This window comes from Falco naumanni, chromosome 9 (genome assembly GCF_017639655.2).
Source record: "Falco naumanni isolate bFalNau1 chromosome 9, bFalNau1.pat, whole genome shotgun sequence".
Lineage (NCBI taxonomy): Eukaryota > Metazoa > Chordata > Aves > Falconiformes > Falconidae > Falco > Falco naumanni.
Genome location: NC_054062.1, coordinates 28,277,419 through 28,296,066, shown reverse-complemented (window position 1 = coordinate 28,296,066; position 18,648 = coordinate 28,277,419). Strand labels below are relative to the sequence as shown.

The 18,648-nt window shown below is 35.8% G+C and overlaps 1 protein-coding gene across 1 annotated transcript in view; it reads left to right on the top strand.

The window, feature by feature from the left end:
• KIF20B (kinesin family member 20B) overlaps nucleotides 1-16,962 on the top strand; it is a 43,302-nt gene extending 26,340 nt beyond the window's left edge. Inside the window, exons 21-33 of the mRNA XM_040606490.1 lie at nucleotides 936-1,074; nucleotides 2,154-2,276; nucleotides 2,740-2,800; nucleotides 3,434-3,559; nucleotides 3,824-3,960; nucleotides 4,941-5,096; nucleotides 6,108-6,284; nucleotides 6,862-7,026; nucleotides 10,572-10,775; nucleotides 12,775-12,852; nucleotides 13,629-13,767; nucleotides 15,312-15,454; nucleotides 16,759-16,962. Of these exons, the coding sequence (XP_040462424.1) occupies nucleotides 936-1,074; nucleotides 2,154-2,276; nucleotides 2,740-2,800; nucleotides 3,434-3,559; nucleotides 3,824-3,960; nucleotides 4,941-5,096; nucleotides 6,108-6,284; nucleotides 6,862-7,026; nucleotides 10,572-10,775; nucleotides 12,775-12,852; nucleotides 13,629-13,767; nucleotides 15,312-15,454; nucleotides 16,759-16,833 (1,723 nt within the window). The 3' untranslated portion in view covers nucleotides 16,834-16,962. The remainder of the gene's footprint in view (nucleotides 1-935; nucleotides 1,075-2,153; nucleotides 2,277-2,739; nucleotides 2,801-3,433; nucleotides 3,560-3,823; nucleotides 3,961-4,940; nucleotides 5,097-6,107; nucleotides 6,285-6,861; nucleotides 7,027-10,571; nucleotides 10,776-12,774; nucleotides 12,853-13,628; nucleotides 13,768-15,311; nucleotides 15,455-16,758) is intronic.
• The last annotated feature ends 1,686 nt before the right edge of the window (nucleotides 16,963-18,648 follow it).

The window sequence follows — 18,648 nt, the reverse complement described above, 5'->3', positions numbered from 1 at the left end:
GAAAGTAAAAGGGAAAAGAAGAAAATAAAAAAAAAAAAAGCCTGGGGAGTAAACAGCTGTTGTTAATAGCTGTTCCAGGTGAAATCAGTCTGCTGTAAGAAGGCAGAACCTTTCTGAGCCCCCTCTACTTTTTAGAACTTTAAGAAATTAAATGTATCTGAGGGATTATATTTACTATATGGTAAGGAAATTGCAATCATGTAAAAATAGCTTTAAGACACTGTGTAACCCTTCTCCTGACTAGGGTTTCTTCAGTGCCATATCTGTGTGTACCTGCGTATGTTCTAAAGTATGTTTTAGCATGGAGGTCTGGAGATCCCTGACTCTGCTTGTGGTTTTGAATGGTTTTCCTTTTGTGAGGCCGTGTTTTGTGGTGTTAGCTACAGAATCTAAAAAATATTTTTTTTTAGTTAAAGTAAAAATCCAAGATGTCTTACTGTAAAAGTTTTAAATAAATATAACCATTTTAAAATAAACCCATCAAACTTTTTAATTACTTTGTAGCACTTGTAACAGCAGCACTTGTTGCAGTGTTACTGGTTTTCCATTTTCTTTTGATTATTATTTACTTTGATACATACAAGGTCTGGAATGAAGGTATCAAATTTAAACTTACTTGATATTAACCTTGTTCCTTTTGTTACTTTATAAGGATATGTAATGATAAAAATGGTTGCTCTACTGTGCTTAAAAAAATGAAATTAAAAAACCTGCAGTGTTGAGAAGTAAATTTAAGTGGTTTGTAACTTCAGGATCATATAATAAGAAGCTGATATCCAAAAGTAAAATTACAAAGTTTGTCATTGGTCTGACAGATCTGAGATGCTATTAATGAATAAAAACAACAGTCAGAGAGCCTGAATTAATGTGTAAAAGCTACTTCTTTGAGATGCGTAACACTAATGTTATTTATGTCTCTTAATTTCTAACACAAGGTTACATAAAGAACTTTCTGAGAGCTCTGCCCTTGTACAAAGTTTGAAAAAAGATTTGCAGAGGAAAGAGGAAGAATATACAGATATGAAAGAGAAATTTTATGATGCCAAGAAACAAATTCAGCAAGTAGAAACAGAGGTTGGTAACCATAGTCCAAATATTTCTTCTGCAAATTTATGCTTGGGGTTGTGTTACTAAAGCCTGTTTTTCACAAATCTCAAGCTATCAATATTAAAAGTGATTCATAATAAAGCTATTTGGAGTGATACATTTAGAGTTACAGTGAATCTTAAGTTACGTTGCCATTGAAGCTGTAAGCTAAAGATAAGATCAGATGTCAAAACATGGATTGGTAGAAATATTGGGGTGGGGTGGGGTGTAAAATTTATTAATACACTTGAAAAAGGTTTGAAAACTATGGCTAATCTGCTTATGGAGAAGGACTTTAGAATATTTATAATAACAGTAGCCTTACATTGTTATTTGTGCTGACTACAAGGCCTCAGATTTCAGACTTGTAGAAAGTACTGATCTCTAGGAGGAAAAGATGGGTTAATCAGAAAAGTACTAACTTTTAGAGGCTTTAAAATCTTAGCTATGTTTTCTATTAAGGTTGGGAAGAAGAAATGAAAAAATGGGATAATTTTTACTAGTTAGTTGTTAGCATTTAGTTATCAAGCAGTAGGATTTCTTAGAACCTCATGGGATCTCAACAAGACTTTAAAACCCAAAAAACTACCGCAAGAGTTTGGGCTTGAAAGTTACATCTTAAAGTATTAGTGTCTTACCTAGGAGCCTAGCAGTGAGGACCTTTTCCTAGTCAACATTCAGTGTATAATCAATCCTATCTTTGACAAGTAGCAAGGAGCAGATGGGATCACATGTCAGAAAACATTCTTTTGTATGTTTCTTTTTTTGTTTGTTTGTTTGATTTCGGTTTTGTTTTTAAAAAGGACAACTGACACTGCAGCTTAATTAGGCTATTTCCTGGTGGGTGGTTTGGTTTGGTGGTGGTTTGGTTTTTATCCCCCTGCTAAATGTAATAATTATATGGTGAAAATCCTTACCTAGGAAGGATATACAGTATAGTGCACCTCCAGTCCCTGAAATTCAGCTAAGGTGCTTGCCAAAATTTGACTCAAAGTATTTTGTTAGCTTACGGAGATTGTAAAAGGCTAAATGTTGGCTTTGCTTGCTGTCTTTGTGAATTGTTACAGGTATGTACAATGCGATCTGAGGAGAAATCCCTGAGGAACAAAGTTAATGAGCTTCAGAGAATTAAAAACCAATTTAGTGAAGAATTAGAGATCAAACAGCGCACAATCCTACAACTTAAAAAGGTATTCTAGGTTTTTAAATTTTACTTGCTCTTAATTTTTTTCATTAATCCATTCATGAGGGAAGTTTTCCAAGCAACAGGAGAAAGCTTACAGAAATTGGGTAAAAACAAGAGTAGCCAGCTGAAACTAGTTTTAGTGGATGAACAAAAGTTGTTTAAAAACTTTTCACTGCATGACATCGTCAAATCATTTTAAATAATCTGCCCAGTAAATACATACTTAATACCTGCTGATATTCTGATTAGCAACACTTAGATATGTTAGTAGTAATGTCTTCCTCTTAAACTTTTTTCTTAATCAGCTTGAATGCTCCTTTATACTATATGAAAAACTTATTCTGTTTGTCTTAAATACTTCATTCGTTACTTACTAAAGCTCAAAATGAAAAGCTGCTCATTTCTAGCATGTATATTTGTTTCTTTGAACATGCTTTCTTTAATTTGCTTTTCAATGTGATATTTAGGAGCAATTGAATAATGAGAAGTTGGAAGAAATATCCAAGCAGTATGAGAAAGCATGCAAAGGTCAGAAAAAAACCATTACTGTTCTGGTTTTTTGGTGTGAAATGGCAACATAATGAGTTGTTATACTGTTAACTAATTTGGAGAGCTTTATAGATTTGTATTTTAAAATACTGAGAAACTCCAACTTGGACATCAAAATGTTACAGTCTGGAACTAATTTTTGTGAGTCGTTACTAGCAAGTATATTTGAAAGCAATGAAACAGTCTCAGAAAAACAAACATAAGCCTCTGAGGAGGTGTGGATTTGCTGTATTAGTGTAAACTTATTAAATGTTGGTATTTATTTGCCACTTCTGTTGGTCATTCTAACAAAACCAAACACTGAAACATGAACTAGCACCATAACAGTTTCTGCAGGTTTGATAATCATTGTTTAACTGCAAAATTTTTAGTTTTTATACAATACAAGTCATAATCTGACTGACGTTAACACCGAAATGCTCACCTAAATCAGGCTGAAGAAAATCAATCAACAATTTTGGATATGAATAGTTGAATAGAGATACTCTATTTCTTTTTAATAGAGCTTTTGATTTCAGGGAATGGGGAAATGATTTGTACTGAAGGCACTTTGGGAGAGAATGGTGGGAACTTGGAGGGTGCTCAACTGTAAATTTATTTTCAAATCCTCAGATCTGCGTGCAAAGGAAAAAGTAATTGAAGATATGCGGATTACATTAGAAGAACAAGAACTGACTCAGACTGAACAAGATCAAGTGCTTGAGACCAAATTAGAAGAGACCAACAGATTAGTTCTGGGTAATTTCTCCATGAAAAGGGAGCAGGGAGGCAAAATTGTTTTGGATGTATTGTGATGTCTGCTTTACGTTTCTGTTTTTATTGGTTGACTGGTATTTAGGCATTAGTTTCATGTAGTACATCACAAACTTCTAACATTAAAGGCTTCTGTCCCTTTGTGGTCATAGCTGATAAATCCATGTAACTTTAGTAGGAGGATGTGAATGTGGTCAAATATGCATTTGTAACTCTATTCTATGTAACTTCATTTTGTGTACTGACTAGAACTGGAAGCATGGAAGCAGAAATATGGAGAGCTGAATAACCAGAGCAATAGTGACTGGCAGCAAAAGATGAGCAAAAATGAGGATAAAAACATAACTGAAAATGAGGAATTAATAAAGCTGCAAAAAGAACTGAAGGTAAAATATGGTGACATAATTCATTCTTAGCTTCAAAGCTATAACTTTCATTTAGGAGTCTAAATTTTCTTGTGGTGCTAACTTTAAAGAGCTGCAGCATGATATGGCAAGTTGTTAACAGTAGTAAAGGAAGCCCCGTCTAAAAGCTGCAGTGCACCAGTGCAGCGAAGTGTGGCAGCAGTATCTTTGTACTGGATGGCATCACTGAGGCCCTTTCCCTACATCTGGGTACCGCGGGCAGTGCTTCTGTAGGTGGGCTCCTCTTAGAATTGTCTTAACCAGCCCAATTCCTGATAGCCATTTTGAGCCTCTTTCCTGTCAGTTGCTTGGGCAACTAAAGCAGATTCTTTCAAGGTCTTGTGCTTGCTGTATGACTTGTAAGCCTTTCCTGCTAGGTTGAGAACTTGCCTCTTAATTCTCCTTGGATTAGAAAGTAGACTTTTTTTCCAAGCAGTTTTTAAGATGCCTTCTGTTTTATGTGGGAGAGTGTCTGACAAGAGATTTGATTGTGATAGAAAAGGAGGCAAAGTTGCTGTGAAGTGATGTTCTTAGGTACACACTGTCTATACCCATCATTCAAACTATACTGCATTCTTTCTCCTTCATTCTTGAAGCAGATATAAGTTTTCTACCTGTAAGGCGACATAAAGATTAGCAATTTCTAAGTTAAAAGGCTGTCTTTACTGTTACTCTTAGAGTGACTTTTATAGTGTTTGTAACTTACCCAGAGCATTTCTAGAAGAAAAAAATTCTTCCGTGAAAACGTGCCAGGCTGAATAAGAAGTGCTGAAAGTTGTTGTTTTTTTCCAATAGAGAAGAACAAATGAGAATGTAACACTTGCACTTGGGAGTATGCTCGAGTAAATCTATGCTATTTCTGTTATTTTTCTGAGATGAATCCATTTGATGGTAAGATTTTAAGATTTTGTCTGAGTCTTTGCTTAATCTCTATGTTTTTATTTCTGGTTTCATTAAAATAGGAAAATGAGGCAAAGTATCAGAATGATAGAAAGAAGTGGCTGGAGGAAAAAAAGGGGCTCATAAGCCAACTAAAAGAAGTTGAGAGCCATCGCAACAGAGAAATGAGAAAATTTGCAGAGGATAGAGAACGTTACATAAAACAACAAGCAGAAATTGTAAGTGCCTGGAGGCCTCTGCTGAGTCCTCTAGTGTTTTCAGTACAGAACAAGTCTCGTGTCAAGTGTTAACAGCATGGGTGCTTGAGGGAAGCTGGCCTTTGTCAAAGTCCCCTCACTTTATCATGTGGCAAAGCTCAAATGAGGTCTTCTCAATATGAAAAGGGAAGAATAGAAGGGTCAAAAAATGAAAAAGCTTAGTACATAATGGAAGTTAATGTGCCTGTTCCTTTCAATTCTATCACCACCACCACCACTCTATGAAGTCTTTAGACTTCACAGTGTGTGTAAAACACCAGTAAGTAACCTACACTTAAATGAATTGCTACTTAATGAAGCTAAGAAAACATATTTTGAACAAGATTTGTTGCTTAAGCTATAAGGCTTTAGAAGGAAAAGGAAAAAGCAAGAAGTTGACAAAAAAAATAGCTTCTTTCCAGATACAGAGTAAAAATACTTGGTCAAAATTGGTAGTGGTTTTGCTCCCATATTGCTTTCAGAGTAGAGTGACTGATAGTTAATAACGAGGTAGATAACTTGCCTGTTCACTGGATTGCATCAAGGTTGTAATTTCTTAAGTATATGAAATTAGTATATGAATCTGTAAAATCTAAACCTATATTTGAGTCTAGAACTTGTTTGTCATGACTTTCTGGACCTACAATCGGTACAGGAGGGTGTTAGGAGCTTGGGACTGCTTTTACTTTGTCTGTGACTATCTGAGACTTGTTAGTAATAAAATCACAGAGCAAGCAAACAGGAATGATTATTCTTACCAAAAATTATTTTCATAAAGACTATACCTATAGATACAGATTTTCTAATTCAAGCATGGTTTGCTTTTGCATATTTGTAGTGAAACTAGCTCTATGTGAGGTTTAAGATCTACACAGGCTCTCAAGTTTACTAAGGCCATAAAATAGTACTAACTATGCAAAACCAAACTCTTAGAGTAGTTCAGATAGTGTGTAGAAGTGATGTTCAATTCTAACCCATTTTTTCCTCATTTAGGAAAGACTTGCTGCACAGCTGGTAGAAAAGGACAGCAATCTTCAAAAGTGGCGTGAAGACAGAGATAAATTAGTAGAAGCTTTAGAAGTACAACTCAAAACTTTGGCTTCTGACAACACACAAAAAGATAAAGAAATAGCAGAACTGAAGCAGGCTACACTAAAGGATTCAGGAAAGGTCATCTGTATCTCTTTCTTGTTCCTGTGTAATTTTTTTTTAATTCATTAATTCTGCAAAACACTATACTTCTTTTTGCATTTTTGCTCTATTTTTTATTTCTTAAACACTTATATTGAAACCATTTGCAGCTAATTTAAAAACAAAAAAAGGTTTATTTATGTATGTTTGAAGCTGAACTTTGTAACTAACTGAAGCTTCAAAATACTTAGTGGTCCGAATAAACACTCTAGTCTATTTGATACTTGTATTGCAAAGTTGGACTGGAAATCGGAAACAACTATCACATTTGCTGCCTTTTCCACAGCACTGAGGTGGGAGGTGAACTTCTTATAACTTTACATATGTAGAGTAAAAAAAAACTGCATTACATCTTCCCAGGCTGTTATATGACTTGTCTTCACTTTAAATAGTGGCCACTCATACATGAAACTATTGGCTTTCTGTTGGGATAGCTGGTTGCTTTAGCCTGCAATTCTATAACTGATGCTACCAAGTAATTGTAATGATGCTCGTGTATATATTAATTTATTTTGCTAATCTTGTAATCTGTGGTAATTTTTGCTATGTTTATTAGGATAAGGAAACTGATGTAGAAGAGCTAAGAAAACAGCTGGCTGAGAAAGATGACATTATAAAGGAACTGAAAAAGCACATTAACCATAAAAGCGTTCAGTCTTTGGCAGAAGTACCTTTACCTGAAGAAGAACAAGATAAAATAGATCAGTCTGTAAACAAAGAGGTATGTTTGTTCATATTTATAGGAAGTATGTATTAATGATATGTTGTCATAACTTCCTCATTTTGTTATTTTCTCAGTATATATTTCAGCAACACTGGGAACCTCCCAATTAGTTTTCATAGTTCTTAGTACTTGAACTGTATCTCCAGTTGTGAGTTCTTGTTCACTCTTTCTCTCCCTCTTTTGCTCTTGCTCTCAGAAAAAAGGTACGTTAGTTAATATAGTGTATAGAGAGGTGGTATTCTAGAACTTCTATACCTGAAAGAAAAACTAGTTAACTAATCCAGGTTCTAGAGATTTGAAGACATAAAGTTAGTAGTGTTACGTCAGTGTTAACGGGATTTCTGCTCAAACAACTTTCGTATCATCACCTATAGTATGGTAGTAGGGATGCCTCTAACTACAGCTGCCAGCCCATACTGGCCATCACAAGAACAGTATCTTGCATCCCACTTCAAAACAATATTCGAAGTTTACACAAAGAAAAGATCAACTTTGCATATTTTCCAAACTAAAATTAAAAGGCTTGCAACTGTACTGAGGCTCCTGATTCTGACTGAACCTTTGTGTGCTATATGAACAGTATTTAATGAGGTAGGCCTCCTGCTAAACTGAATTAATGCTGTGTGGCTCTGTTGCTAAATAATGACAAACAGGGCTGAACATGGGTTTCCTGGTAGTCCCTCCCCAGCTGCTAGATGACTTGGTTCTCCTCTTCCTGCAGAACTGGACTGAATGCCAAAATGCATCTTTTAATCTCTTTCCTGTCTACTGCCAAATAAGACTTTCTGGCTTGTTTCTTTCTACTTCATCAGTTTAGCTAGTGCTGTATCGATAAAGCTTGTGATGTATGAGGGAGGGCAGAATAGCTCTCGGAAAGGTTACTGCTTTATACAGCTTTGTTCATAGCAGCTAAGAGAGCACGATAAAATTAGTTTTTTGCTATGAAATCAGTTATAGAGAAGAATTGTTGTTAATAGTTGGTGGAGTATTTACCTCAAGCCGATAGTAACAATACTTGATGATATTAATAAGGAGAGGCTGCTAACAGGATTATCATGTAAGAAACTGTTATGTTGGTATTGAAGTGAATGGGGTAAAGTTTTGGGGGAAAGTTCTCAGGAACCACATAGTGGAAATAAAGAAAAACTAAAGTGATCAAGGTGATGTGTATTGCCTGCCTTGTGAGGAGAGGCCAAGAAGGTGGCATCGATTGGGAGAGGTTAAGCTACTAGAGGGTTATGGAGCTGAGGCTTAGAAAATCATGGTTGTGGCAGGTAAACAGAAGGTAGTACTGTCTTTCTAAAATCTTGCAAGAACTTGGAAGCACTTGATGAAACTATTAAGAGATAACTTTAAAACAGTTAAAATAACATATTCCTATATGAAGCAGCTAATGATCTGGAGGTGATGGAGATGGGTACTTTCAGCAGGGGTTAAAAAAATTTGTAGTAAAAATCGATAAATATTTTTGTAAATGGATACTCTGAGGATTAAGTAGAGGTTTTTCCCTCTGACATGTCCAATGCAACAGCTGAGAGTGCTGGGAGTGTATGGAGGGAGCAGTTGACAGGGTGGCTGGGATCACATGTGTTATCCCCAGATAGCATCTCCCTTTGCCACTCTTGGAGGCAGGATATTGAACCAGGTGGACTGTTGGTGAGACCCAGCAGAGCACATCTTATGATCATGTCATGAATAGGTGTTACTGACGTAAACCTGTTTTGCCTTCTAGCCCAGGAGTTCATTAGGTGTCTGCACTTGAGCTTTTTATACTGTAACTTTTGAAAACTCAAAATTTTGTGAGGTTTATGGTCTAGCATAATCTTTACTCGTTCTAAATATTTACAGTTTATGGAAAAACAAAGCAAGACTAATCCTATAGCTGGAGAAAGTATTCCAGTAAGATATGAGGGAATTAAAGAGAATTATTCATTATCTTGATGTCCTAGCAGTGCCTTCTCATTAAGTAAAGTTGATATAAAACTTGAAATTTGAAAATTTTATGCAATTGTATGAATTTTGCTAAATGAAGAATATGGAAGAAAATGTTGCCTGAAGAATTCTAAAGTTTTATTCTGCGAATGCCTTGATGATTAAATCACCTGATTTAGTGCCTTTGGTAGAAATAAAAGCTGTATAACATAACCATGTGAATAATTGTATCTGACTTCAACTGTGTGCTCTTGAAAACTTACCTCTTACGGATGCTTATGAAGTGGCTGATCCTTCCCTGAGGGGGAAGAAAAAACAAAACCAAACCCACCTTTTAAATGGAGGAGTAACAGCAGGGCAAATTAGATTTGCTTTCTCCCAAATGTAGGATTGCTATAGGATTCCTTTGTGTAGCTTTGTTAGCTAATGACACTAACCATTCCTATGTAACTTTGATTGCAAACTCTCATGAAGTAGCAGTTATAAAGAAAAAGTGTTTCTATTGACCAGCTCCATTCCTGGGAATACAGTGGTGCTGATATTCCCGCTCAGAGTCCCAGCAGAGCCGGTTGAAGAAGGTGACTACTTTTTGGCTTTCCATAAGCTTTGATTATTTTCCTTTTTGAGAAAAGGGAGGTACCCTTCAGGGTGAACCAGTGTAAGAAGCAACAGCACCTAGTTTGCTTGGGACCCTACTAGCAGCAGCAGTAGCAGCCATCTGCCATTTCTTATCACTACCAGTCCCAGCAGCCTATCTGCCATGTTTCATTCAAACAGCTACTGAATTGATTTTTGTGCACTAGCCAGCAGCTGAACTGCTGCCATGGAGATGCAGGAGCGGAGGAGACCACAGCTCTGTCTTGATGGTTTTGGGAAGGAGGACAGGGTTGGCTGGAAGGTGAAATGCTGCTGGTGAAGAATAGTTGTGCAAACTGGGCTTGCGATCCCACCCTCACTGTGCAGTTCTTGCAGTTTGGCTGTAAGGAGGTGCAACGCAAAGTCTTCATTCAGCGTGTGGGCAAATGTGCTGCCTGAATGCCTGCTGCTCTTCCAAAGAACAGATAGTGATGAAGTCTCTCATAGGTTGCATTTGGCTTGTAGCTTGTCTGTTGGACCCTGTTACTTACACAGTTAACTTCTTTAGTGTAGAAGGGGAAGAGAGTGCTCCCTAAAGATAAGCCAGAGAAAGATTATGCTTTTCTCTCAAAAGCTGCTGTTACTGCCGAGTTCCTAAGGAGCAGCAGAGTTAAGATGAAGAAAATCATGTCAATTCTACTACTGTTAGCTGTGAAAACTGTGACTAACTGACTGCCCTTGAGGAAGATGACTTGGAAACAAAGTATCAGGCTAAGTTCAGCAAGGAAAACTTTAAGTACTGTGATCATAGATAGACATGTTAACTTTCTAAAATGTGACAAAAAAGTATTAGAAAATGAGAGTTAAACTCTACTGTAGTTGAAATAGATTTCTTCACTTTGGAGTGTTCTGAAAACTAACAGCTGGAAAATGGAATGCTTGCATTGCGATACCCTGGGGATGGGTAAGTATTATAGTACTTAGCTGATAGCTATTTCAAAACTTGTTTTCTTAAAATTTCCATATGCTCGTAGGACCATTCAGAAGTTGTCCTTGACTCTTCTGAAGTGTCCACAGAAGATGGAAAAACCAGTCGGTTCCCAAAACCAGAAATGGAAATCCAGTTCACACCTCTGCAACCCAACAAGATGGAGGTGAAGCACCAGGGCAGCACTTTACCAGTTACAGTTAAAATGCTGAGGCCAAGAAAGAAAAGGAAGAGCGAAGAGATGGATAAGGTATGACCTAGACTAACTGACAAAATATGTTGTGCAGTTCTTCAATGTATTACCCTGCTCATTTGTTAAAAACCTGTCCTTATCTTCTGATTCTGAGTTGACATCCTAAGGACGTGTCTAGGGTATATTTAAACCTCCCCCCTTCTGCGTGCCCCTCCCCGGTGGATCTCTGGCCTGTGTTGAAGTCAGTCCTAGACCTTAATTTATCCAGACTCTGGCCTTTTGCCCCTGATTACACCAGAACCTCCCTGTTTTCTGTAGACCTTAATTCTTTTTTAATTTAATTCCTCTTTGATTTAATTGTGTTAGGTAATATGCTCCAGCTGCCTTAATGTGCTGTGGTGTTTATATGCGAGACTAGGGCTCCACAGCAGTTCAAGGTGCTAAAAATCTTCATTGCTTCTACCTGAACTGCATATCCCTTTCCTCTGGCTTTTATCAGCGTTAGCACCAACACAGCTATCTCTAAGACACAAAGACTATGAAACCCTAAGACCACATTTTGGTGATACTTAAATACTTGTAATCCTACTTGTGGGGCTTATGACTCTCTAGACTTCTAAGCACTTTTGAAGCTGACAGATGAGTATGGGGGAGGTGACCTGTGGATGATTTGGCTAGGTGGTAAGTGATTTCTTTCAGTGAGTGAACTTGTCTCAGCTGGAGAGTTAAGTATCTGATGCTTTTCTAACATTTCTCACTCAAGTGTTCCCAAGTAATATGTCTTTTTAATCTCTTAGTAAAAGAGTTAAGAGAAATAGTGTTCAACAGTACTTCAGTAAACTCATTTTGTTAAACCTGGATTGCAAAAGTAACTATTAAAAACTGTGCAAGCTTATTAATCTGGAAATCAACACTTCACTCTGGAATAAGCTCCAAAGTTGATTGAAACTTGTGTTGAACTGATTTCCTTTGAGTAGTATTCCCTCAGGCTGCTGGAAAAGTAGGTGTAAAAATAACCACCCTTCTGAACGCATTGAAAGTACCAAACCTTATCTACAGATAAATATATTTCATCTAATGTAGTTATCCATGTTTTTAGAGAAGACAGTTTTACTAATTCATTTAAATCCTTTCATAGTGTAGTCTTCTGTGTTCATACCCTTATGGAATGATATTTAGCTAAGTAACTTTAAATAACATGGAACTAAATTTAAAACTATCTTATTGCAGTTTTATTCACCTGAATGTTATTCTTAAATATTATTTTCATGTTACATGTGCCAAACAGAAATAGATTATGAAATGAATCAGTAACTTTAACTGTCACAAGGCTACTGAAGACACAAGTTATTTTTTTAATTTCCTCAAACTGAAAATCCCATTTTCAGTGGTAAAAGTAAGGATTGAGGGGAAACCTGTGGTGCAAAAAATAACCATATACTGCTCATCTCAAATTTATTAAAAAAAAAAACAAAAACACTAAAAAAACCCTCCAAAGCCAAAAGAATGCTTGCCTTTTTTTTTTAGAAACAAACAAAATCAAATCTTCTGCAGAGACTCCCTTCTAAATAAACAAGGAACAAAAACCTCTTTACTCTTTTCTGACACTTATCGGTCGGTATGGCTATCAGTTATCTGAAATCTCTTGGCATCCCTTCACAAGACAGAAGAAGTCTTTTATTGACAGCTTAAAACGGTACTGTGCTCCAACCGCTTTTTGTAGTTGTCAACATAAATCAGAATTTACATTTAGAATTAAGTTAATTTTGATTTCTGTGTTTGCTTGTCAAATCTCTTAAAGCCAAAAGTATAGGAAATTATGGAGAGAAGAATCGTATGTGTCAGAATGGTTTGACTACAGGTATTTCTAGTTCCTTTCTACAAGTTTGTTTTGCATTTAATTCACGTCTCAATAGTTACCTCTTCAGTATTAGCCAATGCCTTCCCACTGTTAGTTGTTGCATTTAAACAAGTGTAATTGCTTTTCCTTCTGTAATATAAATATTGTCCTTTCTGGAAGAATCCTAGTTTAAGTCTGTCATGTTTATTTTCTTAGGATTTTGTGAAAAATGAGAACAAGAAAAATGAAAAATCTGCTATGACTAATTCACCTTCTACAAGCAATAAGAAAATGGTGCGGTTTTGTTCTGTTTTTGAAGTTAATTTGACCTTTTCTGTAAAGGTGGACTTGTGAAAGGAGCAAACATTTTTATGTAGCAGTATCTTATTTTAATCAAGTATATAGATAAGGATTCTTAAACACTGATGTTGTCTTCCTACTAAACTCTATTAGTTAACCGAAGAGAGTAAGTCTATTTGCCAAGAATGTGTAGTAGCTGCAGTGTGCAATGATTCAAAGGGAATGATGTTGCATATTGAAAAGCTGTGAAGACTAGTTTGAACATACTGTTAGTACAGTTGATGTTAAAGGCAGTGCCTTTGAAGTAAAACTGAGGTTTGTGTTATCTATAGGCATGACAGTTATGAAAAGATGATTTTTAGGCCTTAATAGTAAGCTGGGTAGGTAGTAGATTTATTTCCCCATCAGTTTCCTCCTGTTTGATTAGACGAGCTTTTCTTGATATAAACAAAATACTCTACAACTTTGAATCTACTTTTTTCTTTTTTAAAGAAACTATTTGTTTCCTGTATTACTGACACCCTTAAATATATTCTATGAAACTTTGTCAATTTTTTTTCTTCTGGCTATAAAATGGTGTAGTCTACTTGCTGTGGTAGTATCATTAGTATAATGGACTGAGGTGTCAGAAGCAAAGCTCAAAATGTCAGCTTGAAAATAACACTGAAGTCAACTAAAATGGAATTAAACCTGAAGTTTGATTTTCAGCTGTCAATTGAAATTGACAATTCAGTTTTCAACTTAAATTATGATCTTGTATTTCTGTGCAGATGTCTACTACACAGTCGTTTAGAAAAGACTTAAAGCAAGAATCCACTTCAAGTAAAAATTCAGCCAAAAAGAAAGATGGAACTCTACAAAAAATTGGAGATTTTTTCCAAAGTTCTCCAACTATTATTCACTCTAAAGGTTTGTACAGAATAAATAAGGCTTATTCCATGTTCTCTGGGCACTGTAGAATGGCCTTTTTCTACAGTAATCTATTAATATATATGTTGTTAAAGGACATGTCTGCTTTGTTAAGTTGTTATTTCATTTGAAATAATGGAGGCTGAACTGAGGCCTGCTATATTGAATCTTGCAGAGTAGTAAAAGGCTGTCTTGATTGCAAGGACCACACATTCTAAAGTTTAGGTTCAGTGTGAAAGGTAAACCAAATGGAGTGAAAGGACACAGTGTGGAATATGTGCATATAAATTTATTATAAAAGCAATGATAACTGTTAAGCTCAAAATGTCTGAGTTACTTTTGTTCTTGCTTACAGTCCAACAGTTAAAGACAATTTCAGAAACTTGCCCTACTGCTCTAAGAAAAATCAAGAGCTGAATCCAAACTCCAAATCTTACCTTGTTCTATAAGTAATCCCTCTTCCCCTCCCCTGCCCCACTTTGTTTCTGTGGAAACTGTATTAGTGCTTTTTGATGTATATATGTGGGAGGTGAAGATTAGTTATACAGAATCTGAAAGCTGGTGTCTCATGAAAATATTTGGAAGACTTCAATAAACTGACTATGAAGCAATTAATGGATTTCATTAAGTTTAAGCATAGCCTTGGGAAGATTAACTGCTAGGAGGTTGCACTGAAGAATGTATTTTTATTATTTCCTACAGTAAGACATGATCTCTGAGTTAATATGGTTTAAAAAAAAAAAAAAATTAGCAGAGGGCACAAGGAATCACCAGTGATAAATTCTAAAAAATGCTGTTATTTCGTTGGTTAAAACAAGGTCAGTCACTATTCACTGTGGACAGTTAAAATTAAGATCTTTGTACCAACTTTAAAACTCGATGTGCTACAGAGTACGTCTTGCTTATCTGCTGTAAGATAGTCTAGAAGATGATAGTGATGTTTTTAAATTTCCCAGGTTTGTCAGATTGGCTCTATGAGGACAACATATCAATATCAATAGAAGCCAAATTCAGACTACTCGGTTTCACCCTGAAAATAGTTAATTTGAGCAAATGAGTTCTAGTTTGTAACCTTTTGTTACCGTGTCCTCTATTTTTTCCGCTTTCACATAACTTAGTATTGTTTGGGATTTCTTCTTTCCTTCTAGCTCATAATATGCATACATTCATTTCTTTATAGAGTTAGTACTAGCTTGATAATACTATACAAATACCTAGAGAAACTGGCTCTACTCTTGTGCTTCTGTCAGCACAAAGCAGTTAAGCCTGTTGTTCAAATCCTGTTGAAGTGTTTAACTTCCAGTGAAGTCTGAATCCTAATTGATTTTTAATGTGCTATTGAAATGTGTCCTTTAAGCTTTTGCATCTGAAGCTGTAGAAAACTGTGGTAGTCAAATACAACTTCTGATTTTTTTATATTTAAACTTCAGGCTACATCTTTATTAAAAAAGTATAAAAATGGAACAGCTTTCTTTCATTATTCATTAATTTTGAGGCTCACAAAACCAGTAACACATTGACTTACAGTAAAATTTTTCTTCTAGCAAAGCAGCTGATAGCTACAATAAGCTCTCCCAAGTCTGCAGAACCAGAAAGTGTCAAAGAAAAGGAGCTCAAGCCAAAACGAGTTAAGAGAAAGCTGTATTCAACTGACATTTCCTGCCCTCTTGATATCTCTGGTTCTCCGGTAAGTGATTACAGGTTACTGTTCTGTCCACTGTAATCTATTTCTGTAATCTTGGCTTAAAATAAACTATTTAGGCGACAGAACAAACCTGAAGGTCTAATCATGTTGCAGAAGAGGTTTGAAAGTACTGACTTGTTTCTTGATTCTACTTAATCATGCCTTTTGGTCTTGTCTTCCTGCTGTTTTACTTCATTTTTTCTGTTTTCTCACCTATCTTCTCTGTGTTTGGCTACTGACTTACTGTATAGGTGGTACAGCAATCACAGAGATATCTCTACATTTGGATTCATAAATATCTTAATTGTGGTATGTGGAGGCTTACTTTTACTACAGCAGTTTCTTAATTTGTTTTTCCAATAGCTGGTGTTCATTTAAGTGTAGCGTAAAGAAAGAATATAAATAGAGACTGTTAAGGGATCCACAGTTTTTGAATAGCGTGATTGAAACACTGAAGTTAAAGGTCTGTATGTACAATTAACTTCACAGGGCAAGTGAGCACCTAAGGTAATTTCCAATTCCATTTATGACCAGCTAACATTCCAGCTACTTTAAGATGTGGATGCATCCATGCTTTTCCAAGCACAGTTTAGATAGCCTTCTGGGTGTGCTTAAATTATGTTGCCCTGTCTAAGCCAGCCTGTAAAGAGTCTTATAGGCCATGGCTCGATGTTTTGTTTCTGAAATCCAACTTTAAGGTTTTGACCGTAACTATAGTGCTGAGCATACTCTTGCTCTCTTGAAAATGTATTCTTCTTTCTGTTCAATCCTTTCTTCCCTTTGCTATGGAGAGCGTTTGCCCATACTGAGATATTTGATTTTTCTGTAAATTGTATTAATGGGAGCAGCAGAAACCAAAAAGCTGCTCATAGGAGGTTGAGGAAAATGACAGAAATACAGAGCAAACGCAGCTAAAATGGAAATGAAAGGAAAAGTGAAAGGCTGAATCCTGGCAATGTCAGAGAAAGCTAAAGGAGTTAAAGCTAAAAATGTTTTCTGAACACTTCTTGTTTCACCAAATGAGTGTTAGAGATCAGAAGTGAGACCTGCTCTCACATCACATATTTCTTGGGATTTTGGTGTTAGTTTCAGCAAAACGGGAATTTTATATGTTCCCAGTATTTGTCGCTTATTATGATGCACTAAAATCATCTGACCATCCTGGAGACCTCAGACTAAAAGGCAATAGGCAAATTTCATCCTGGAAACAGCTTCTGGGAAGAAACATGTTGGTTTTGTGGATCTAGAATTGCATGTCATTTGTCTCTAAAGAAATACTGAGTAACTCAATATATTGACTTTTTTAGATCTTTGTAGAAGAAAAAAAGGAAAGTGATCATCTAATCATCAAGCGACGGCTAAGATCAAGAACAGCTAAATAATCTTGAAAAAAACTGTTTATATTTCCTAGTTAGGGCACATTACCATCCAAAGTCTGTATGTAGTTGTATAAATTCTTCTGATGGTTTCCAGTTCTGACTTCATTAAACCTGAAATGCTGTTCAAGAAAACTTGTGTCTGAATTTATTTTTTTTTTTCTTAAATGTCCTTGGAAGTGTTGTGCAGTAAGAACTAATTCTGTGTGGAATGGTTTAAGTTGCTTTTTTCAGGTGGCCAGTATACCTACCATAACTTTGAGTAGGAAGGAAAAAAAAAAAAAAACACATCAAAACCTATATAGCCTTAAATTCTTTAAAAGGATCCAAAAAGAGGTTCTGCGAAGGGACAAAATTAAGGTGTTGGCACTCTGTGGAGGAATATGTTTTTCATCACTTGTGTGATTTTACCTGTTTTCTATTTACTCTTCTAAAGTAATTTATAAGCATCATGTTCTTTCAGGATTATAATATCCATAAATAATTATAATCTGCTATTAGAAGTGACCACCCACTCTCAGGTAGACATTTCATATTTTATTCAAGCTATCTAGTTCTGCTCAACTAAACAGCTACTTTTATATAGTAGGGTTTCAGCTTATCAGTGACTGAGTAAATGTTTAAAACACTTTTGGTTTCATCAGTGTAGCATTTACTGAAGTCACAGGCCATGACTGTGTTTCATAGGATTTTGCGTTGTTTGAAGAACAGTACTGGTCATCTTTCAGAACGAGCTGAAATTAACTTTTACAATGACCTGCTCTTGCCATGGATGAAGCAATACAATCCCAGTAATTGATCATTTACCCTAACTTCTTGCTCTTATAGCTTTTTTATTTTCTTGAATAACTGCCAACTATACAACATTGTTTTTAGTCTAGACTATTGGATTATTTCGATTATTACCATGTTTTGGTGTTTCGGCCATCATAACTATAACCCCATGATGTTATTCCATTTAAAGAGTTCCTTAGCAATCTGTTTTGCACATATGAAGTGTTTAGCACCACAGGAAGATTATCTTGTTTACAAGATTGCATTTTGAGGTTTGGTATTGGCCTGACCACAAAAAATCTTTGGTTCCCTATCAACATCCAGTCAGATTTATTTTTCTTTTCTAGCTTCCTCCAAGCCATACTGGTTCATCAGCCACAATCAGTTGGTCAGTAGAGGCAGCAATATTTTGCTCATATAGCCAGATAACTTCTACTCATTTTTGATAGTATATCCACGACCTTACTGTCCTTCAGAAATGATTCCATGATTTAACAGTTAAAAGTGCTTTTTTGTTAGCTTTTTTCTTGGACTGCTTCTCTGTAGCGCCTTTTATTTGGTTGAAGAAAAAAAACCTAAACTGATTGATTGACACAAACAAGCGATTAAAATTGTTTTTCTTGAGAGGAAAAAAACCTTACTTTAAATACCCTTTGCAGTTTAGCTTTAATAACAAAAGGGGTACCTTTAAAAATAAAAAAAGCAAATAAATATAAAAATGGTCATCAGTCATTTCTTTAGTAGAAGTATTTTCCTTTAATTTTTATGTGACTATAGCTTGAATGTGAACAACGATGCTGTGGGTCACCTTAGTTCTCACTGACTCATAAGGGATTGTCCAAGCATGAAATGTCTCTTCATAAGGGTAAAGCATAGTTCATTATCATAGTTCTGTAGATCCTGACTCGTAAGATCTGGTTCTCATACTAAGCTCATTCTCTAGTTTCCAGACTGTAAAATGGAGTTGTACCTCTATACTCTTCTATATCTTGTCCTTAGCAAAAAAAGATTAATGTTTTGTTCTTTCTAAGTTGAAAGTGTCAGTGA